The 23,873-nt window shown below is 41.6% G+C and overlaps 1 protein-coding gene across 1 annotated transcript in view; it reads left to right on the forward strand.

The window, feature by feature from the left end:
• The window catches only part of ANKFN1 (ankyrin repeat and fibronectin type III domain containing 1), a 50,742-nt gene extending 31,077 nt beyond the window's left edge, over positions 1 to 19,665 (forward strand). Inside the window, exons 10-16 of the mRNA XM_029960086.1 lie at positions 1,211 to 1,426; positions 3,546 to 3,712; positions 5,144 to 5,294; positions 7,094 to 7,262; positions 10,627 to 10,793; positions 13,964 to 14,183; positions 16,339 to 19,665. Coding sequence (XP_029815946.1) covers positions 1,211 to 1,426; positions 3,546 to 3,712; positions 5,144 to 5,294; positions 7,094 to 7,262; positions 10,627 to 10,793; positions 13,964 to 14,183; positions 16,339 to 17,135 — 1,887 coding nt within the window. The 3' untranslated portion in view covers positions 17,136 to 19,665. The remainder of the gene's footprint in view (positions 1 to 1,210; positions 1,427 to 3,545; positions 3,713 to 5,143; positions 5,295 to 7,093; positions 7,263 to 10,626; positions 10,794 to 13,963; positions 14,184 to 16,338) is intronic.
• The last annotated feature ends 4,208 nt before the right edge of the window (positions 19,666 to 23,873 follow it).

Consider the following 23,873-nt stretch of genomic DNA (forward strand, 5'->3'; position numbering starts at 1 on the left):
TGCTGACTACCTAGAGCTTATAAACAATTTAATAATACAGTTTATAAGTATATATTACCTGCTAAGTACAGATAAATAATTTCAGGGTAATCTCCCAGTGTACAATGTCATGGTTAATGTACAGCACTTCTCTAAACATACAAAGTGCTTCATTGTGAATTCGAGTTCTCATTTTAAACTATCCCTCTCCCTTATCCAGCTAACTGTAGATCTCTTGAAAAATCACAAAGTAATGAGCATATTTTAAATGTTAGGCATTTTTCTTTAAGACATCTGGGAATCTCTTCAGTGGCTGGTCACTGGATTGAGTGTGTTTGCACCTATAAGCAGATGCCTTACTGTGTGAGGAAAGGGATTTTGACCAAAATATGTATTTTATGTGGAGCCTTTTAAAATTACTTTTCTTTAATCCCCACATATTTTCCTGGAGAGCTTTGCCCTGGTAGTTTTGTTAGTTTCTGCCTGTTTTGTCTAGCACATTCTTGGTATCTGAAGTAAAAGCAAAAGGGTCCGTGTCTTTTCGAATCCTGTGTTTCTTCACAAACACACTCCACAGTTAAGCTACAGAATTATTTACATTCAACACAAATATCTCTTGCTTTTGTTCCTGAAAATAGTCTGAATAATTTTAAAACAGGGAACAGAAAATAGAGATTACAGTTAATGGAGAAAACATTTGAAGTGTCCGTTACGAGTGATTTGGGGAAAGAGGAAGAATTTTATATAATCTCTGACATTTGGTTCTGGGGAGGTTCAGATAAACACCAAGCTCCTCAGTAAGTTCATATTAAAGGAGTCACCACTGGACTAACATTGAGTGCTTCTGAAAATTGCATCCTTCATCTTTACATGACTGAGTAAAAATAGGAAGTTCAGCCCAAATAAGTGAATTACTTTGCAGCATTTCCTTTACAAAGGCATTGGGTTGTAACAGTCTTTCTGCTGTTCTCCATTAAACACTGGACTAAACCCTGCCGGACCAAATACACTGGAGGACCCACAACTCAATCCACAAACACAACCTATGGAAAAACTTTTCCTTTTGCCACTAAATGATCCGACTGCAGGGGAAGGGTTTGAGAAACACCGTGTGTCCAGTTTTTATTGAAGTCAACAGGACTGATGTCAGCGAGCACAAAGCTGAGTTTAAAAAAATACTCGCCTACTATGTGATAAATAACTTCTATTTTATAATTTCCTTGTTTTCTAGAATTTGCTGGGAACTCACAACTTAGGCAGAGTTTTTTATGAACCAATCAAGGATCGACATGGCAATATGCTGATAGTTACTGTAAGAGAAGTGGAGAGTCTGTATTCATTTTTTAATGGCAAATGGATGCAGGTATCCAAACTACAAAGCCAGAGGAAATCCCTTTCAACTCCAGAGGAGCCAACAGCATTAGACATCTTGCTTATAACAATCCAGGTAGTGCTTTGCTTCTCTTACTGTGTGTTATTTGCTTTTGTAAAGCCTGTGCCAGAGCCCTGACTTTTGGAAGCGTCTTGTAGAATTTTAGGCCAAAGTCCAGTGCCCAATAAAATTAATGGCAAGGCTCCCACTGAAAGCAAAGACTTATATTACTTCCAGTGGGTCTGGGATCAGATCCTTAATATGCAAAATATCCAAGAGATTCAAAAGAAATTATTTCAAAGTCCTAGCAGAGAATAGCAGTTTCTATCTGTTTCGGGAAACCACGCTATGGAATTCTGTAGCAAGGGATATAAAAAGCTTTAAAATTCTCTGGGATGCTCTTAAGCACCTATACAGACACTTAGAATTTCTACACTCCATAAGATTTTTCCATCCAACCTTGAAAACCAAATCTAGGTTTTAAACTTTACTGTTCTACTTAATAAACTTGTTCTGTGGGGTTCAGGGTTCCTTGGAGCCTGGTATAGTTGCTAAAGAATTCTTTACTAACCATAACCCACCTTTAATTTCTGCATAACGTGCTCCTAGACCTACAATTAGGAAAATACCAAGGTAAGGACTGATCTTGGAAGTTGTTTGGCATAGTCAGTTCAGTTACCAAGACTGAGAGACAGGGGGGTTCAGCCCTTCAAGAACTGGGGTATCTGTAAATTCAAATTAAACAGTTTATGTTAAGATTAATACATGTTTTCTGTAGGTAACAGCGACCTACTTCTCATAATATATCAGTAGCCAATCTCCCTAAAAATCAGTTGCACAGTTACCCAAAATACAAGACAAATTGTCATCTTAGTCCCTTCTTTAGCACCCTCAAGAAGAAGATGACTTGCTGTGGTTAATTTTTGAATTAGGGGCACTTTCTCAGGCAGAGACTCTGCTTTTCATACCGGGAAGTGACAGGCAATCAAAATACATGTTACCAGGTTTTAGGAACATTAAAAAATTTCCAAAAGACAATAAAACTTACCTGATCTATGTTAGATTTAATGTATTAAAGTGCGTTAAAGGTGTAGAAAAATGTCAATCTGGGCAAAAGTTTTATATTAGGAAAAGCAAAATACAGGCCTGATCAGATTTCCACAGAGATCCTAGTGGAAAAAATGTTCCCCTAATGGTTTACACATTCCTATCTAATGCCCACCCTTTCTTCTATTACTTGTTTAATCATCGAATGGGTATTTTGTTCATGAAGTGCTTGTGAAAATGAGGGTCTAATTGCACTGGTCAGAGCCAAGCATAGCACTGGCAGATAATTTGATGGTTCCAAGAGCAAAGGCATAAGGCCAGGTGTCTTAATCCTCGCCCACTGCAGAAGCACACATTTCTCAGGATGGCAGCAGACATCCCTTTTTGGGTAGTTCTGGGGGACTGCTATACCTAGCCTTAAAAATGTCTCCTGGCCTCAGCAAATACACCATCAATACTCATTTCTCCTATGCTCCATTTGTTGGTAAGGATATTTGCTCAGAAAATGTTGCCACTAATTAAATTCTGTAAAAAACCAAGCCCCAGGCTCGCAGGGAACTTCCTGGTGACAGCAGGTGATACAGAACAGGTTTTGGAGAGCTGTAGGCTGGGATTTCTCTGGGGACAGTCCTGGCTCAAGCAGCCACTCTCTCCCACCTGCCCCAGGTGACAGCTTTTCCCCAGTGCTCTGTCTGTGCAGCCTTGCACCAAAGCTGAACCAGGGAACTGCTCTGCCTGAAAAACAACTGCTCCTCTTCCCAAGTTGTTTTTCAGAGGAATCAGTTCCCTGACCCAGCTCACTGCTGAAATGATCAGACAGGAGGCAGAAGTGGGGGTTATTTAAGCCAGTTTAAACACCACAGTTGCAGAAGATTGAAAGCCCAGGTTGTTAGAGCCAATTCCTGCATGACATGGAGAGCTTAGGGATCCTGTGTATGGCTTTAAGTAAGAAGTTGTCCAAGTGCATCCAAGCTACCAGGGATTATTCTTATGCTTAAGCATGTGCTTAAATGCTTTGCGAATTTTGAACACACTTGAAACAAAAAGACGGCTGTAAAAACATTTGTTGCTTTTTGATCTCAAACTCTTCTGCTTATGTGGAAAAAAAATATGAGATTTTTATGTAGGACTGTTTCCCTTAAAACAGGACATACTTTCCTATCACAAACGAAGTCAGCAACGCCTCCCTCCCGGCCTGTATCTGGGTTACCTTAAACTCTGCAGCTCTGTGGATCAAATCAAAGTGCTGGTGCTGCAGAAGTTGCCCAATGTCCTGTGTCATGTTAAAATCCGGGACAACAGCAATGTCTCCAAGTAAGTAAATAGTTATATGTATTTACACACACAGACACACAGAAGAGAGAAAGAAAATTTGGTTTTAAGTTCGAAACAACTGATCAAATGTAAACACCAAGGCAATTCTGCCATGGCAGAGTTGTGGGTGGCACAAAGGTTTGGCTCAGGTGTGGGCCATCCCAGAGATTGGCTCTGAGCTAAACAGGTGCACCTGTGTTTTCCCAGCAGTCTGAAGGCCAGCCCAGCACATGTGCACATGATCCTATTGGTTTCTAAGGATGGCATTCCATGGTCATTCAAATTCTGCACAGGGGTAATGACCTGTTCATAAGATTACAGCCTGCAGCCCCGATTTGGCCTCCAGTGGATTCAGTGCCACCCTTCCTGTGGATTTTCACTGACCACAGGCTGCTGGTGTGGGTGATTTTCCTGTTTATTCTCTTGTGTCATACCTGGTTTGTCATTCTAAACCACAGCAAACACACAGCAACTGAAAACCATATTTACAAATGTGACCACCCAATGAACTGCTGTGCTCTGGGAAAGCCATTTTCCCTTTGTCCACACCTTCCCTTATCCACTGACAAGTGCACTGCTTGTACTGCCTGGTCCTTGCCTAGTGGGCAACATATTTAAGTGGCTTTTTTTTCTGGAGCTTTTTAATCCCATGTAATTTCAGAAACCAGCTGAGAATTTTGCACGAGGAAAAAGGAACTGGATATCTACATGGATAACAAGGATATCCAGAATGTAGTAGTTAATACTAACAACAATGTTGGAAGGAATATAAAGCCTAATGCTTCAGAGTTTATAACAATCCCTGACTCTTGAAGTTTAAGACCAGATCTTTATTTAGGAGCAGACTGTACCACATCTATTACTTGTCTTGTAGTGGGATTTCCTGTACAGTTTTTTTTTCCTTGAATGTCTGATTCTGGCTGCTTTTCAAGACTGAATACTGGGCAGGGTGAATTAAGGATTTGATCCAGAGAGATGATTCCAATGTTTATCAGGTCTCAAATGGATATATGTTGAGCAAAGCTGGAAGTTCTTTGGCTGCAGTGAGTAGAAGAGAGAGCATCACAGAGATTAAACTGTCCACTAATTGTTGTCATTTCCAAAGCATGTTTTTTAAATGCACTGTAGTAAATAGGGAACAAAGAATATGAAAGAGAAAACCTGGAGTGAGAAACCTTAGTGAAATATTTCAAAGGCAGCTGGACTTTCAGAGGCTTGCAAGGCATGTTCAACCTGGTGTACATGTGCTAGAAAAATTAAACTTTTCAAAGTTAGATTTTTAGCCCCAAACAGTTGAGATTGCACAGGTTTAGAACGTTTGGGTATATGAGGATTAAACGATCAACAGATCCCAAATGCACATACACTGAATTCCTGCTTGTGCACTGAACTTTTGTTATATTTCTAATTTTAACTTGACTCAACATACAGAGATGAGTGGGAATGGATCCAAACACTTTCTGGCTCAGAATCTGTGGAAAGTATGGATCATACTTCAGACTGCCCTACTCAATTGTTCTTGTATGAGCTCCAGACGGCAGTGAAAGCTCTCCTCAAACAGATCAACCTACCTCTGCATCAGGTATTTGCCTCTGTGGTATTTATCACCTTTTTAAAAACTGATTCTTAAGAACACAACTAAGAGCTACAAACTGTGTAACTTGCAATTAGAGATTCAGTGTCAGGGCTACAAGGCAAGCAAAGCAGAGCAGTTTTGTATTCTGTTATTTTAAGTGTGTGGAGGGGGGGACATCTCTGACAAACAGCTTCCTGGATATTTGAACATATAAGGATTAAGAGACAAACTTCAATTAGCTCCTATTTTTGCATCTTTTAGCATATTTGTGACACTTCAGGTAGGTGCAAATAAGCACTCCTGCGTGAAACTGGTAGTTCTTAGCTTCTTTACCCAGCTGACAAAGAAAAATATAGTTATTTTTCCAGGCAAGCAGGGCAACTGACTGTTGTTTGGGAGCTTCAGAGTGAGGCTGCATGAAAGGCCTGCTAATGACACAGCATCTTGCTGTTCTTTTACACCCAGATAAACGTAGCACTTCTAAAACACATATCTCCAGACCTCCAGATTGCTGTGGGTGAGGAGAGGTATCTGGCTTCTGGCTTTACATTTAGGTACAAGAAATGCATATGTGAATAAATAAAGTCAGGGAGGAGAATCTATGATGTGAAAGATCTGTGAAAAAAATAAGAAGTTTGTTTCTTGTTTACATGAAGGCCATTTTATTTTGGTCTACAAGGGTAAAGAGGTCTTAAAGTAGAAGTAAATCATCTTTATATTCACTTCGAGGTCTGTCTGTGCAGCTAGAAAGATGTGGCCTTAAAATAAATTAATCTAGTTCTACATTTCTTGATTTTGAAAGGTTTAGGCTTTGCTTTTCAAAAGGAATCCATCAGTGCTGTACCTTCTAGCCCGGGAAGAGCCAAGTAAGACTCAAGTAAATCCAAAATTAAGACAGATGGTGTGCTGCCTTGTGGTCAGTCACTCTAATTCAATAGGGCTCTGTACAGGTCTCTGTGTTACTGTATTTGCTGGGAGGTTATAGCTTTTGTGCATCTTTTTTCTTTTTCTTTCAGAGTTAGGGACTAAAATATTTAAATCACTGTGCAATATGTTCCTGAGGCTGCAGCTCAGCCAAGCATTTGAGCTCATCTATCGTGCATGAGAGACAGACATCAACATGACCTTGCAGTTCAACACAGTTGCAAATGGTTTGATGGCTCAGGACCAAACTTTTATGTTAATGAATTGAATTTTTAATTCAACAGATTTGCTGATGTGTTGTTATTATTTTTGTGGTGAACAGGAGCAGGGGCAGTGACACTGGTGCACACCCAGGGTGCAAAGCAGTGCTGCACACAGTGGCTCTGAGCAGCCTCAGCCCAGCTCCTGCCTGTGCCATTTTCTCCTGCTGCAGCACTTGTTAAACCTTTCCAGTGCTGTGTTGAGGGAGAGCTGCATATTTCTCTTAACCAACCCTAAATTGAATCTTAAAGGTTTTTAATTGAATCCATTTTCATGTTTTCACATAATTATGCAATCATAATCTTGAAAAGCACATGGCATGTGATCATTTTCTGCCTAATAAGAAACATAAATGTTGTTTTCAGGGGGGTTGTGCCTGCGTGTGTTGTTTTAATGTGGAACATTGCAGCTTTAAATCTTTATTTTATGTAGTGACATGAACCCACATTTAGACCCGACTCCCCCCTCGCCCCCGCCCCAAATATTTATGTTTTATAAAAATTCCGAGCTTGATGTTGTGCAAATTTTCTTTAATGTTTTATATCATTTGGGGTGTTGTTTATATAAGTGCCATGTTGTAATTCTCTCCTATTTCTTCCCCCGCGCGTGTCCCTGTACAGGCAAAGCACTTCCGTCTGTACACACAGGAGGTGTTGGAACTGGGTCACAATGTCTCCTTTCTTCTCCTGCTCCCCGCCTCAGACGACGTCTGCACTGCCCCAGGACAGAATAATCCTTACACCCCACACTCAGGATTTCTTAACCTCCCTCTTCAGATGTTTGAACTCGGTATAGTAGCTTGCTTCACCCAGAAATATTAACCCAGTCTCCTTATAATAAAATCACAAAGTTGTATCTGTTTTCCCCCTTGTCCCAGTGGAGAGTCAATAAATCACATGATGGCTTTGGCAACAACACTCCCTATAACTGTGTACAAGTTACAGAGGGAGCAGAGCGGTTAAAGCATATACTGTAGCCATCGTTATTGAAATGCAAAGCAGAGAGCAAAGCCCACAGTTATCCACTATGTGTCTATAAGCTTATTTGGAAGATGATGTTCTTTAAAAAACAGAACCACACAACACAGCAAGGTTGGAGCCTGAAAGGAGATGCAAAAAAACATCCCTCTGAGTTGTCAAGGGGATAACCACTGGCTCTGTAATGAGAATATTTGCAGTTCCAGATTGCAGATGGTCCCACTCAAGGTCTGACTCCCTCACAACACCGTGAAAGGTCTGAATAGGTTTTCCCATGTGAGGGTCATCTTCTTCCTTTTGATTCCTGGAAAAATGCAGGAGACTGTCCTATTGCTGTGGTGAAAGAAAAGCTTGGTGTGAAAAATGCCAAAGCACCGGATTTGAATCTCTTTCTTTAGGGAGCACATCCTGCACTGTAGCAGATTCAGCCCTCTTGTTCCACTGCCTTGCTGACTGGGTAAGAATTCCCCAAAACAGAGTTTTCCAGCTGTTTCACAGAAGGCATAAGATGCTTTAGCTTCAAGGTCCTCTATTTCTCATTTCTTCTTCTTTGGTCCACAGAGAAAAGAAAGGTTCCACATAAAAGCAACTCATAAAGACTTAATAGTTCTTTTTAGAAAGAATATTATATTTAAGTATGGGGACTGCTGAGCCTTTCACATCAGTCTGCTCTGTTTCCTTCTGGCCTGTAAAACTGGGCATCTTTCCTTCGTTTGCCTTCGAGAAGAAAGATATGAGCCAAAAGTGATGGAGTTGGTACACCAGGAGCCACTACACAACAGGCCTCTTGCAGCAACTGTGTCCTCAGTGATGTCTCTCTCAGGTGTTATGTGACACCATTACCTTCCTGTCTCTGTATATCAGTGCTGTATTTAGATATTAATGGAGGGTCTTACCATGCCTGTGTTTCTGCAGTCACAACAGATCCATGACCCACCATCACCCAGCAACACAAATTTCATTTGGATCAGGCAGGAATACACGACTGTATTCATGCCACATCAGCCACAGCACACAAAGTGGTGCCTGTGACAACCCTGGGGTTTTGTGGTGGCTGAGGGAGGACAGATGCCAGCTGAGCTGCCATAAAATTCTGAGGGGTACAGCCACACAATACATGGTGTAGTCTGCCAAGGAAAAGTTAGTCCTTCAAAGGAAAACTAATGTAATTGAACATGAAGGGTTAGTTCAGTGCTTTGGGTCACGTCCCATGGCTGCAGTGCCCTAAAGCCAGACTTTTGTCTCCTGCCCTGCCACCCTGAGGCCTGTTGCCTCTGTGTTTGGAGCACATCATTTCTCCTGGTGAGAGGGGACGGCTGTGTCACTGTGCAAATTAATGCATGAAGCATATTAATCTCTGATGAAATCATCTCCACTCTAGAGGTTGTGCAGACTATTTAACTCTCGTTATGTGGCACAGAGGCCACAGGCAGGAGCCACTCTCAATTCTGGAGCACAGTCTGCATCGGGCTGGCAAAGCAAGCCCCAGGTACTGCCTGGGGTGATGTGGTGCAGGTAAACACGCAACAAGACATCTCTCAAAAGGAATTCCAGGTGCAGCCCTCTCTGTTCAGCAGTGTTGCTACAGTGGGAAAGCAGTTCATGGTGGAGAAAACAGTATGGAAATCTGAATTTTACTTTTGAGTGTTTTTTTTCAGTAAGCAATCCTCTGGCCAAAGGCAGACGACATTTCTATATGACTTATTATATATGTATCCCTGATGTTCTATAAAGTGACTGTGATTCACATCTCAAATATTAGAAGCTTCCATTCCCCATTAGCTGGTGGCTACCAACTATATAATTGCATAACCACAAAAGACTATGTTGAAGTAACATTTGTTAAAGTAACATTAAAGGGTCTGACTTAAAACCACAAAGGCTCGAAACTTCAGCACTGGAGCCGAAACCGCGGCTGTAATTCACTCAAGAGTCCACCACATATGGCACATGCACTGTAAGACCACACACTATTCAGGCTGGATCCCTGCTATATCTAGGCATGGCTGAAACCAGAAGGTAGAATTCTTCCTTTCACTCTTTTTTGTGAGATTTCTGTGTTCAGATTAGGCCTTTATTGTCACAGTGTCTGTGACCGGATTTCTTCGTTTGAGAAATTCTTCTCAATTATTCTTATCATGTTGTTTGCAAGGGATAAGTAGACATGTGACACTGTTTTCGTTTCTCTTTTTAATATTTATGATAAGAATGTATGCAATTTACACTTGAAACACCCTGAAAAATACCATGCCCCAATCCAGAATCCAGTAAACGGACAGGCATTTGCTGCTCTAACAAGATCATGCTGTATGTTTGCATTTACCAATGAATGGGGAAGTATTTCTGAAAACTTCTTCTCCCTCAGAAGTTCCAGTAAGTCTGCACTGCCATTTGTAGAGGTAACTGCTAAGTTTTGCCTGAGCAGTTACAGGTTCTGGACGAATAAGCTTTAAGAAAGCAGGTAAATCAGCATTTGAGAAGCTCCGTGGCACTGAAGCTGTTCTGTCTCTGCTACCTCTGATGGAGCTCCAAGAGCTCTGTGCTGCTCCTAAGTCAAATGACACAAAGCAAAGGGTCATGTCTGAACTTTCTGTGTCACCCTTCTGCAGGAGAGTTCGGGGGATGATGTGTGGCAACACCTAAAAGGGTTTTGTTTCCCCCAAACTGTGCTATCACTGCAATGCTTTTCCTGCTGAGTCATTTACCCTGAAGTTCCTGACTTAAGCCAGCACAGCCCAACAGAAAGTTACTAGCCTTCAAAATGATCCTTTCTTTCTGAAACACTCAATTAAAAGAAATAAAAGATGAGTTTAATTTTCCAGTCATGTCACTATTTTCTTGATAAAAGAAATGATGAGCTATAAAAGCCTCAGAAACAGCCTTTCTGATTGAAGCTATCAAGGGCAAGATAGCCTCTGGAGCTGCATACTAAGGGCCTGATTATCCCTGCAACTTAGATATAAATTAGAAATGACTCTTTTGAAATCAGTGAAGTTACAGAGTAAATCCAGTGTAAACGAGAAGAGAATTAGAGCCTGTATTATTTATTTCTAGCTTAAAGTAACCCATCCAGAGCTGGTTATTATATTTAATAAAATTTGTGTTCTGAAACCGAAGGATTTCATATTTCATAACCAGAATATAACAATTTTCCTTTGCGCTTGGTCTTTTCACAGTTCATTTTTGCTGTTACAAGGAAAAATTTATAAGCCTGTATTGCCGCCTTTCTGCTGTCATAGAGCTGGACTCTCTGAAAACCCAGCAATCCCTGAGGGAAGCAATTTCAGACAGTGAAGTCGCTGCAGCCAAACAAAGACACCAGCAAGTTATAGACTACATACAGGTAACAGTCTGTTTCTGACTATTCCAAGGAGATTTTAAGGTGGCTTTCTTAAAAATTGCATAGGGCTGTAACTTGAAATCTAAATGGAGAATTATTCACAGACATCATAAAAAGAGCAGTTGTATCAAAAGTGCAATTCTGTTTTTATGAAATTCAAACCCAGAACATGCTTTCCTTAGTTGTTGCTTTTATAGAAGGATTTTTATGGGCAAAATCAAATGACAGTTATACTAGACTGTTATAAAGAAATGTGTCAGTCTGCTTGTAAAACTCCCTCCCATCTAACGTGAGGTAAGTTAGCACCATGTCTGGGCATTCAGTTGTGTAAGAGTTTTTCTTTGTCTGGATGAATTGAAGACATTTTCCACCACGATAAGGTGGCAATTAAAAAGATTAAAATGAATATTCAGACTGGGTTGTGGAGACAATCTGCATCAACAATATCACACTCAAGAATGCAGCTCTGCATTTCAGATGGCAAGCTGGCCCCAGAAAGGTCTGTGAGTCTGCCCAGCACCATGCAGTGGCACTGCTTCAGTCTCCCAGTGCAGAAGGACCACTGATGTTACCATCCTTATCTAATTTGCTCATTCTCTGTCTCTCACACTGATTTTCCTGGACTGTTCCCAAATCAAGACTTTACCAACTCAACTCAGGGCTCTTTGAACTACACCCCATTGTTCAGAATAGCAAAGCCTGTCCTTTTGTAAACCACTTCTAGACAAAGCTCATGACCTTTGCAAAGTGTGTCTGTGGACATGGATGAGCTACCTTTCTACAAGAGAGGTGCAGATAAGTTTTCAGCTCTCTGTTCTTAATATTCAAGGAATCTTCTGCTGGAACAGGGGCCGAGACAACCATTTGTCCCATTGACAATATGTTTGGCCCTCCATAATTATGAACAAGATGATAATATTCCTATTCCTTTGTTCTGCATTCAGACCCCCTTTGCCTTATTCACTTGGTGCTTTTGGCAACCTCCAGAGGGGCAGAGAGGAATGTTCCATTGTACTTTCACCTCTCAATCATCTCCCTCTTTTTCACCTTTCCATTCTCACACTCAGAAAATCTAGCTTTTTCCCAGTATGCAGGAGAATTTGGAAGATTTTTATCCCTCACATCAAAAATAACCATATGTACATTAATATGCATGTACTGCATAGACGGCTCTGTGTCCCTCTTCTCCAAAGTGTCTGAGTCACATCTATAGGCTGGGAAAAACGTGGGAGAACATTTTAAACTTCAGTGCTTCGTGCTGAATTATTGTGACAGTGTATTGGGCTTGTCAGGTTTCCTCTCAAAAAAATGAAAACCAGCTGTATTCCACCTATTGGCAAAAATCTCTCAGCCCACCACATACCGCAATCTTCAGGGGTGACCACGAAACCGCAAGAGCATTTGTGTGATCCGAGATCTAAGACAGTGTTGAAGTCACTACACAAACCAAACATTGTAAAGAGCAAGGGAGTCTATATAAATGCAGGTCTGAAAAGGAGTCAGAGGGCAACTGAAAAGTAAAAATTATTAAAAATAAAAAAAGAAAAATAAAAAACCAAAACCAACCGGCAGATAAGGTGCTTGAAGTCTTTACTGGAATGTTACACAGCAAGGAAAGAAATCTACAGACACTGAGACTAAAACTGAAGTTAATTTATATCCTGCTATGCTTCTAATGTTACTAAATTTTAAAAGAACCACAGTTCATTAAAATGACCTGCAGAATGGCATCAGGGGGGAAACCAACAGGATTTGCATTTTACTAAACTGCATGCAGTATGATTCTTGATTGGGGTTGAGGGAGGATCACAGAAAGGAAGTATAAAATCTCTACAATCAAATAGGTGAGATGTTTGCTAACTGGCATTCTCTTCATGGAGCTGCACTGAAGTCTTGAAATGATGCAGGATTATGAATTAATCCCTGAACCATTTGCTATTCTTATCAGTGTATATTCTTAGCTCAAATTAACTCAGTGGCAAGGCTTGCACTGACATCATTGGAGTTGGGATTTCACCTTTACATAAAAATGGCCATACTAGGTCAAAACAAAGATCCATCTCGCCAGCTATCCTGTCTCCAACATGGCTAATCTGGCATCTACAATATCCCTTGGGAATAAATTCCACACTTTGAATATGCATTTTGTGAAGTATCTCCTGCTAAGAGTAATTGCTGGAGAACTCAGAACATCAGTCTCAGTCTCCTTCTCACTGATACCTCTGTCACTCCCCTGTTTGACAATTCCCACTGCACAAAGTACCCCTCACTTCTGCCTCTCCATTTACTGACCCAGGGCTCTCTGCATTCTTGCAGAACGTTTCTTGTGTAACTACAAAGCAGTTTCCCTCAAACACTGCAATGTTAATATGAAGGCTCACTTTAAATGAACTTGTAGAAGTACAAGGGATGTTCTAGAAGGACACTGCAGGAGGATTTTATACCCACAGCTACTGTCATTTCATGGTTGCAACAACATTTGCCCAGTCATCAATGATCCTGAATGGCCTGAAGATGTTAAAAGTGTTCCATTATCAAAAGATTTCAGACCCACATTAAACAGCATCTTTCCTCTCTGCAGAGATGCTTAAAGCTACATCCTGCTATTGATTTAGGCACTTGTGTCTTTTTATCTCTCAGGCATGTGTTAGAACTGGTTTTGTGTAGATTTATACTTTTTAAATGTATGCAGACCAAAATGGTGATAAGGGAGAAACCTGCAGTTTGACTCATAGCTGTGCCTCAGCCCTCCACACAGGTATATTCTTCCACACCTGTGTGTGTTCTTTATCTGTTAAAAACTACATTTAAACTGAGGTGGTTTTGACACCCCGGGTTTGCAATGGTGAAGTCTCACTTTCACTCCAGTACAGAATGAAAGCACATTTCAAGTGTGCTACAAATCGATCAAAAGACAATTTTTATTTTCTTTCCATGTCCGATTTTAGGCCTGAAGTACATAATTTGAGAGTCTGGTGGTCTCTGCAGTGGTGGAAGAGAACAAGCACTTAATCAAAATCACTTCAGACCACCTCAACCTGAAGAGTCCTGTCAGGGGATTCTGCTGCTCTCTGTTGGCAGTGACCACACACCTACTCGGGCACTTGAAGAAAGCACACTCTTAGGCAGAATTAACACTCAACTGTATTTTTTCACCATTTTTTTCCCCACAGCAAATCGATGAGATCTGGAGGGAAATGAGATGGATCACAGAGGCACTGCAGTATGCAAGGTACAAGCAGCCAGCAGCTGGCCTGCCCATAAAGAAGTTTGTGGATCTTTCAGAAGAACACCCTCAAAAGAAAATGAGCTCCACCTCTTCACACCTAGACTGTCTTCCTTCACCTCCCCCTTCCCCTGAGGCCAGAATCCAGAGGAGAAAAGCTGTGAGTGGTAAGAGAATTTTCCTGTGTTCACCAAGTGCAATCTTTGAACTCACTTTTAATTATAACAGTTCTTGCACGTCTTTTGATAAAGGAGTAAATTTTTTCCCATACCTGCCAAGGTATTCTAACAATCATTTCACCAATCATTTGCCACTCAATACCCTGAGATCCTCATACAAGCTTTACAATCATTTTTTGCTTTCAACTCCTCAGAATTACTGCTCATCATCAGCCAACTTTGTCACCTTCCTGTTCCAGATCATTTAATGAACAGGCTGGAAGTGACAGGTACTACCACTGGCTTCTCCATGATGTCCAGAATTCCAGCAAAATCCAGCCATGGTGAAAGATGACTGCTTCATTTGTTGCCTACACCAAAAATCTGCTATTATTATATGGAGGGAGCTTTCTCTTCATCCTAATTACAGCTTCCTTGCTGCAGAACCTGTGGTAAAGAACCTTGTCAAAAGCTCTTCAGAGCTCTGAGGATGACTGTGTATTAACTGAGCACATGTTCAGAGTTTTATTACACTGATGAGGCATGAGTTGCTAAGCAAAAGCTACTGACCCTTTCTCATCACTCATGTATCTATTATTCTTCTCCAGAGTTTCTATTAATTTGACAGAATCTCAGATTTTTCCATAGTTCCCATTTGCCACCTTCTGTTTCTCTGATATTACAGCCATTTTCTTTCCAGACTTTGACTGTTCCTCTGCTTTGCAGCAATTGTTTCTTATGCCCTTGTTTTGTTTTGATAGAGCAAATTTTAGTGCCAATAGTCCAATTTAATAGCTGTTTTCACACACCTCAGTGTTCTCAGTGGTTTAGACAAGCATTTTAAAACACAGAATTACACAAATAAGTACCCACCTCACTGACAATTATTGCTTCTCTGTATAGCCAGAAAATTAAACTGATGAAAGAAATGGATCACAGCAAATAAAGATGAAGCAAATGAAACAGTAACACCCATTTTGCTAACAGAATTAGGACTTTGGAGAAAAAAAATAAACCATCATTCTGCTGAGCAACAAGTAAATGAAACAGCAGAAACAAAAGCAACAGAAACTGCATTAAACAACTGCCATAACCATTTTGGTAATTATAATTTGGGGGGGGGGGGTTTCAATTTGGCAGTTTTATACAGTTAAGAAAAATGAATCAATCTATTCTGATTAGATTTCATTAGGTTAAAAGCAAAGAAACCTGAAGAGGCTGCTGCTTTGATCTGCTCCATTACACAGTGGTGTTCATTCTCAGCCCTCCTCCCTGAGCTATTTTTCCCCTGTATTACAGACCATGAATGCAGAATAATCCTCAGCTCTGGCACCGTGCAAACTGGAGCATTATCTTGTCCTGCATGTGCTGGATTCATTATTGCTGGGCTGTGTCAACTTACACCAGCTCCAAGGGAACAGTCAATATAAAATCTATGTTTTATTCCTTGGATCTAACATAAATTATCCAGGGCAATGGAACATCAATCCATTCTGTCACACGTGCCACTACTTATTACATTATTGATCCTTCTGAAGCCAAATGACAGCAACGATTTCAGTGCCAGTGTGAGATTTTCTCTAAAAATTCACATTTGAACTATTTGTGTCTGCTTTGGATTTGAACACACATCATGCACCTGATGGGCAAAAGTGTGGTTTTTGTTCAGCAGCCTCCACGTTGTGCCTTGAGCCTCTCAGCACACGTGCAGTCACACCCTGCTCACAGTCACAGAGGTATAAATCCAGATAACTCAGCTGATATCTTTAATAAAAACAGAACCTGGATTAGAGATTTTCATTCTCCCAAATCTCCATCTCTATAAAATTTAGTGAAAGCAAGAAAAAGAAGACAGATCCTTTCAGAACTTAGTCCCAATTCAAATTCAAATTTTTTTCCCTGTACCTAATATAAATTAATCCTTTCTGCCTTTCCTAATTCTACAGCACCACTATAACACATCTGTAAATCCTCCCTGATAAATCCTCCCTGACTCCTGTCTTTGCTGTCACCTCAGCCCACGGCAATTCCACAGGGGCAACACACACACATTTTCAGAATTCTAGATTTGATTCTAAATTAAGACAAAAAAAACCCCCATAAACAACAGCTCAGCAGCTTCTCTCCCATGCCTGTCCTTAGTGTTAACCAGTTCTCCCTGCAGACTCCCAGCCCTGCTCAGACGAGGAAGGCTGCTCTGAAGTGTTCCTGCCCACCGACAGCGACTACGACTCCAGCGACGCGCTGAGCCCCAGGGAACTGGACCTGATTTACTCCTCGGCCCAGGACATCTCCCAGCAGGCCAGCAGTGGCCTGGGAGGGAGCGCTCCTGACGTCCTCCAAGCCCACGACATGAAGCCCTGCCTGACTCTCCAGGAAGGCCTGACAGAGTGTGGTGCCTTCGACCCTCACGCTGAATGCTGCACAGAGTCCATGAGCAGTCTGACCCTGTCAGGGCTCACATCGAAAAGCACAGACAAGTCCTCCAGCTCCAAGCAGCCACTGGGCTTTTTAGGGAAAAGAAAGCTCGGGAAGCACCAACATTACAACTACTTCGGCCGGCAGCACCGCTGGCTGCGCGTGCACAGCGAGACACAGGCGGGCTCCCTGTCCGAGGGGGTCTACACCCAGCATCTCATGAGATCCCCAGATTTGTCCCAAGAACCTACCTCCAGCCAGCAGGTAAAGAGCCCCAGCGATGGCCCTCGGAGCACTTTCGTACCTCATGCATCCAGCCTCCCAGAAGGTGAGCAAGGCAAGTATGAGGAACCAAGGCAGAATGTCCACAGGATACATGTGGAGCCTTATGAAACGACATTTGGGGCTGAGGAGGGCAAGCCCTGGGCAATGAGCACGCCGTCTGCAGGACACCCAGATGTGCACAATGCTATGCAACAGACCACGGGTCCAGATGAGCAGCTGGGTTCTGCTGTCCCAGAAGTCTTCAGCAGCACCCTTTAGCCCCAGAATCCTGCACGGCTTCCCATGAGATATGAGCATTATGCACATAAGGCCATACTTTCAAAACCACTTGTAAAATTCCAGCTCCTGAAACGGCAACTCACGCCACCCAGACGAATCCTGATCTTTTGACTTCCTCACCAGGTTTCTGGTCTCACAGAGGTATCATCTGTCAGGGTGTGAGCATTACTGTTATTATTGGCATCTGCAGGTTTGCAGGTAGAGTCGCAACAATCACCACATAACAGAACAATCTGTGGCTGCAAATCCAGTAACAGCAGGTCTCTTGATGTCCATGTTTCTCTGAGCATGCAAAATTTTAAGCATGAGTGGTTCTGCCTGCAAGTTAGCAGCAACTTGGTGTCCTCATGTTAGGGCTGTGTCCTAAACTTCTATTTACCTGTTTTCCACTGTTTCCTGTAAATTTTTCTACTTCTCAGCCTTCTCGAGTGGATTTAGGTTGGATATAACTGGAGTGCTAACTGGTCTAGTAACACAAATAACCCAGAGTTTCTAGGCATTTAAAGAAATGAAAATTCTTTCAATATCTACAAAATGCAGTCAACACCATCTCTGACTGCCGTCAGAGCCTGACATAATTAGCACAATGGGGTTTTTTCAGGAGCTTAGATTTCAAATTATTTATGTAGCAAGTTATTTTAAAACCTTAGGAGGTGAACCTTTGAGGTCAAGAGCAGGCAGAGTGAGGCCAGGTTCTAGAGGAAAAATAGGCAGGGTCTGCATGAGATTGAAGCAGAGTTTGATCTGTCTTCTGCCACCACACAGGAGCACATTTCATTATGTTGGAATAACTCTTAGACATCTCTTGGAAAGAAATGCCCCTATTTTTGTTCCTGAATATTCACTGTAATTTGATCACCACATCTGAAATTGGGATATTCTGGCAATTCAGGTGAAGGAAATCTGGGTGCAGTTTGAATCTAAGATTTTATCTTTGGGCTCCCAATAAATACTCATATCATAAGGAGGGTGGGAGGTGGTGAGTTATCATCTTGTATTGTTCAAAGGCAGATCACACTGAGTCAGGATTTTGTCCTTTGCAACCACAGTAAGACTTAAGAGAACTACAGAAGATGATCTCAAAAATGAAATCTGCATTAATGAGAACCATAACACTGGAGTCACTAAGAAACGAACTAATGTGGAGAGAAACCCCAGCTGTTGCACAAGCTTTAATTTTTCTTAAACAGTTCTTGAAGTTTAATTTTATAGGCCACATTCCTGCTGGTTAAATTCCCTCACTCCGTGTTTGCGCAGCCTTCTACCTTTCGGTTTTCCAGCCTCCAGGTGGATACATTCTAAGGCCCCCAATAAAGAGATTTGAGTTAAATAGTTGAGTTTACAAGTCCTTGAGGTAAAGGTAAGGATTTGGGCCCATGATCTGTGGTCCTTATTAAAATAGCACTTCCATAACCCCAGTGCTATTAAAATCCCTGTGAACTCAATCCATAAATTCAAAAATAAATGTTATTCACTATTTTATGCTTGGTCAGTATGTGGAAGCCAAGAAGAGTCTTTGCAGTGATAGGAAAGGCAAAAACTTTCTCACAAGGGATTTACATTTGTAACTTCTCTTTTTGGGAGCGGGAAGTTAACTTTTTTGCACCAAAAATATTCATTCATTACCTGATCCAAAGCCCAGTGAGGATGGAAAGACTTCCATTCACCCCCACAGGGTTTGGATGAGACCCACACTGAAAATTCCTGTGGGTGAGAGCACACGGGGGGAGCAGAAGTGTCAGTGCCCATTTGCAGTTAGAAGGACACACATTGTGTGGAGCTGGGACTGGGGAAGGCCCCACTCACCCTCCAGAGCCAAGCAGAGATGTCTGACTGTCACTGAAGGCACTCACAGCTGGTTGCTTTAGATTCTGTTCATTAGCAGGAGGCTTTGCACCAGGGAGACAAACAATGTGATGCTCATATGCAGAGCCAAAATAATTTACATGGTTTTCTAGTGCCCAGCCCCTCGCCCAGGCTCCCCTAATCTGTCTCACCTCCAGGTAAAACTGCCATAAAACTGTCTATTAAAGAATAAAAATAACAATACACTGAGGCCATATGTTTTTGCAGGAAGTGACAAGACAAAACAAGATGTTTCTAAATGAAACCCACCTCGCTTTGCTCTGGATCATCAGGAACAGCGAGGGCGAGAAGCAGCAAAATATTCAGCAGACAGGCACTCACTGCTGGTGAGATAAGGATGGAAAAATCTGTTCCCTGCTCCTGCTGCTGGACGATTCCAGAAGCAGCCATGTAGCTAATAAAGACTAGGTTCTTTACTGGTAGGAAGGGCTTGACTTCATCATAATCTTCTGTGCTGAGATGGAATTTGGGAGTGCAATGCCAGCCACAATCTACCCTGTCTTGATTTTAACCCTCCTGTGTGGAAGGAATGTTTAGGTCATGGCCAATGGGACCTGCTTCCTCGATCCTGTAACCACTGGATTGAGGTTATTCCACATACTTCAATAGTCAAAATAGTAATTAATAGTTCTGGGTTTAAATACTTCTGGTTATAAATATGTGTTCTTTGTTCAAAATTGCTAGCCCTACCTATTCTGAGTCTCGTTAAAAGAACAGTAATGAACACCCAGAGATAAATCAATAGTAGATAGTGCTGCCTTTCGAGTACTGCCATAATATAATCATAATAGTTCTGCAGTTCTCTTAGGAAGATCACTCACACATTTCACAAGTAACTACAGCAATTCAGAAGGATCCTGCAAAATGCAAAATCCAGCACTGTCATCCCCAGTCCACAGAGGCACAAGGGACTCTGAGCAGAGCTGAGTAAAGGCTCACAGTCAGGAATTGAATTAAATTAGGAACTCAAACCTTTGCTTCAATTACTGGGAACCCTTTCTCCATGCTGAGCTCGAGTGCCCCTCCAAGGACTCTTGCCCAGAGCTGGGCAGGGCTGTGGCTCAGAGCCCACAGCACACCAGAGTTTCCTCAGCCAGCAGACAGTTCATTCAGCCTGTGCCCACTTGGTATCAGCTGAAGCTCTGCTCTCAAGAGGGTACTTGGGCTTGTAACTTCTGGATCTCTCTCTCTTACTCATCTATCTTGCCACAAAACCTTTGTCCTGCATTTTCCAGGGAGTGTATTTTTCTCCTGGGCTGAACCCAGTCCCTCCTATTTCTAGACATGACATTGACTGGCTAGAAAAGTGTATGATGCTTTAATATTATGACTCCACAGAAAGGAAAAAAAATGTGGACCAAATCTCCCCATTTAGTGGTCTAAAACTTTCCTGTTTCTGCTGCTAGGAAGTGAGACAAACTGCAAAGGTTTACACTCAAAATTTCTTGCACTCACAAGAAGGCTGTCTGCCCATGGACAGTTTGCCTGAAGACACCTGTGGCTCAAACATTTATTTCCCATGCTTCTTGTTTGTGTTTTTTTTTTGCTTTAAATACTAATTAACAATTGGATTTTCTACGCTGTAAGACACAGAGAATTCTATAAAATAATGTTTTTAAATATAGACTTTAAAGGGGGAAAGGGGAGACAGAATATTTTATCCTGAGAATTTAAAGTGTTCTGGAAAGAGATGGTGCATCTTCAAATTCTCTATGGTATAAAGAAATGCATTAAGTTGCTGGTCAACTCTTCCAAGGTGATTAAATGCATGGCTCATGACTGTTATGTAAAACTTCAATACAGCCTTACAAACAACAAGGGTATAGTGTATCTGAAAATAAGATATACAGCTTGGAAACTTACTCTGAATTTCTCTGAGGTGTTGAACTTTGCCATCAGCAAAAAGTGTTTTTAGGAAACAGGCCTCTAATTTTCAGACAACAGAGATTTCATCAGGTTGGGTCTCTCATTTTTCCACTACAGAAACACATTAAATAACTAGAATACTTTATTTGTAAGTATAATTTATCCTCTGACTCCACGAAGTAGAATTCACAAGGCTAAATCACTCCCAGAAGTGAGAGGCAGAGCTTTTGGCCCCATATATTCTTTGTAAAAAGCAAGGGCAGCGTTCCCTGAGGTGGGCTGCATGTTGTACCCCAGCAGCATGGACTGGTCACCCACCCAGCCCCCCTCCTGAGTGCAGGCACCCCCACAGCCTCCTCCAGCTGAGGAAGAGTCTGCGAAGCCATCAGGAGTTGTTTTGTTGGTCTGATTGGGCTCTGGAGCAGCCCCATCATTGTTGGACACCCTACAGATCCCACCAGCTCAGAGATCACACCTCTCCTCACTCCTGGTGTCTGTGAGCTCTGACCCTGCCAGCTGGTTCTCAGTCTGGAATTTTGGGGTGAATAAGAGCCAGACTGGAACACCTCCCTCAGTTGTTTCATACCACAGCACCTTGCACAAGATTCAGCCTTTAAATCAGTCATCCCATAACAGGGCAATGTGTTACTAAGCTTGGCTGTCACCAGGCTACGGAAACCCCTCTATTTGGCTCGTCAAATAATAACAACAGATTTTTTATGTTTATTGTTATTTAATTTTCTTTCTTGGAAAAGCTACGTGAAACTGAGCTGACGTTGGAGGAGAGGATTGGTGTAGCACTAATCTACCTTATTACTGTGAATTGTAGTAACTTATTAAGCAGATTTTAAGCTAAAAGCACAGACTTTATGCGTTTTATAAAGGTCTGTTTAGGCCCAATCCTGCTGTCCTTGGACCTCACTCCAGGTTCTTTTTCACCAGTGTAGATCCAGAGTAGTTCCACCCGAGCTGAGTCAGGTGTTCCCTGTACAGGTCAGCACACCCTGACTTGCTCCCAGGGCTGGCTCAGGGTCAGCTGAGGCCCCGCACCAGTGGAGTCACCATGAGAGCAGCACATTCATGCTGGTGTAAAAAATGACACGTGTAAGGAAGATAGAAGGGTCTTATCTCATGGAATATCACCCTGGATATTCCAGGGACCGCTGGATCCGGACTGGGAGAGCGAGATACCAGCGGGGGAAGCCCCCCCTGCCTGAAACGCTGCTCCTCCTCAGGACAGGGACCAACCCTCTCCCGTGTTCTGCAAATGAATGCAAAGGGAGTCCCAGTCCTTTTGCCGATAAAAACGAAGACTTAACAGGGTTATTGGGGACTTGGGGGAGGGGAAGAGGGGTTGTTTGTTTTTCCCCCTCAGAGAAAAAGTAATTTAAGGGAAATGTGCGAGGCGGTGTTTAATTGCTTCCTGCCTTGTTTGTACATAGCAATTTGGCTGTTTATTGGTTGTCTTTGTTCAGATTTTTATTGTAACTTGTTGCTATATACGCAACCAAGCGTATGCTAAAGTTTAAACTTTGCCACACAATAATGCACAATTTTATGTGCTTTAAAACTTTGTAAACATCTCGATGAACGATGTCTGCTGTGCTAACTGTGAGCCTGGGACTTGACACAACAATATTTTCATGCGTATGTACCTGCAAATGGTTTGAAAATAGCAAAATATATATATTGAGGATGGCCACGAGCCAAGAGTAAATGAGTGCCGTATGACTCATGCTTCTTTAATAATTCCTGAAAGAGGCATGTATAGTACATAAAATAGACAATAAAAATAATTTTCAAGACTACAAATATTTTTTATAACTTCAGATATTAAATACTATTTTAGAAAAAAAAAAAGGTTGGTTGGTAAAAGAAATCTTAAGTTTATTCGAGTGAATCACTGTCATAAAAACGTTCTTAACATAGATTTTTTTGTTTGATCTAATATCATAGAAACTCAGCTCTTTTAAGATTTGGAAGATTTGAATTGCTCTTGCATTCTTACAGCTCCTGTGATCTTCTAAAATTATGGACTTCAAGTCTTCTCCTTCATTAACAAAAAAATACTGGTGTGTACACTCACATGATCCCAAATACCATGTGTACTCGTGCACAATCTTTAAATGGTGTTTTTTGAAACATGTTTTATTTTACCATCATCAAGTTCCCCTGTATGTGAGCTTTACAATCCATGCAAATCTGACCATGGTTTGTGTTTTTTCCCTGAATTCCCTTTATTTTATTAGAAAGTTACTTTTTCTAAGGCCAAGCTTTCAAATCTGGTCTCTAAATTTTGATTTTAATTCAGACACCTGAATGAAATAGGCATGGCTTCCAGTGTTTGTGGGTGAAAATACCCTCCCACCAAAGGCAACAGAAATTTAAATTTTTTCACATATTCTTGTACAAAGAAAAGCAAAGCAAGGTAATACTTCTCATGGAGTACAGGATTGGGCTACTGTGTGCAAGCAAGAGAAATAAGAACAACTCATTTTGAATGCTGAAGTGAAACTGGAAGGGTTCTGCTCTGGGTCACTGTTTACCTGGTTTCAAAGACAGACAGGTTGCTAAATGTATTTTAACAATGAGATGATGCCATAACTGGAATAAGTGACATTCCAAGGTCACAGAGAGCTTGTGGCAGAGCAGGGACATAATTCCCTGGTCAGCATCCATTATCAGGTGATTATCCATGGCTTGTGCATGGGTGCACATGGTAAAGGACACGCTGACCAATGTCTGTATTCCAGCCAGGACATGCCAACTCAATGCAAGCTTCAGAACAACAGCATCTTACTGGAGTATCTGTGAATATTTTCACACATGGAAAATGTTTTAGCCAAAACACAGCCAAAGTGGAGTTAATCAGCAGAGCAAAACAAGTCTTAAAATATAGGATAAAACCTGACTGTCATTTCTGCTTCCTCGATTTTTAATTTCAGAACATGAAAACTGTTACAACATTTACTAAGTTAGTACAAG

Source organism: Manacus vitellinus, unplaced genomic scaffold (assembly GCF_001715985.3).
Source record: "Manacus vitellinus isolate BGI_N305 unplaced genomic scaffold, ASM171598v3 scaffold_24_pilon, whole genome shotgun sequence".
NCBI classification, from domain to species: Eukaryota; Metazoa; Chordata; class Aves; order Passeriformes; family Pipridae; genus Manacus; species Manacus vitellinus.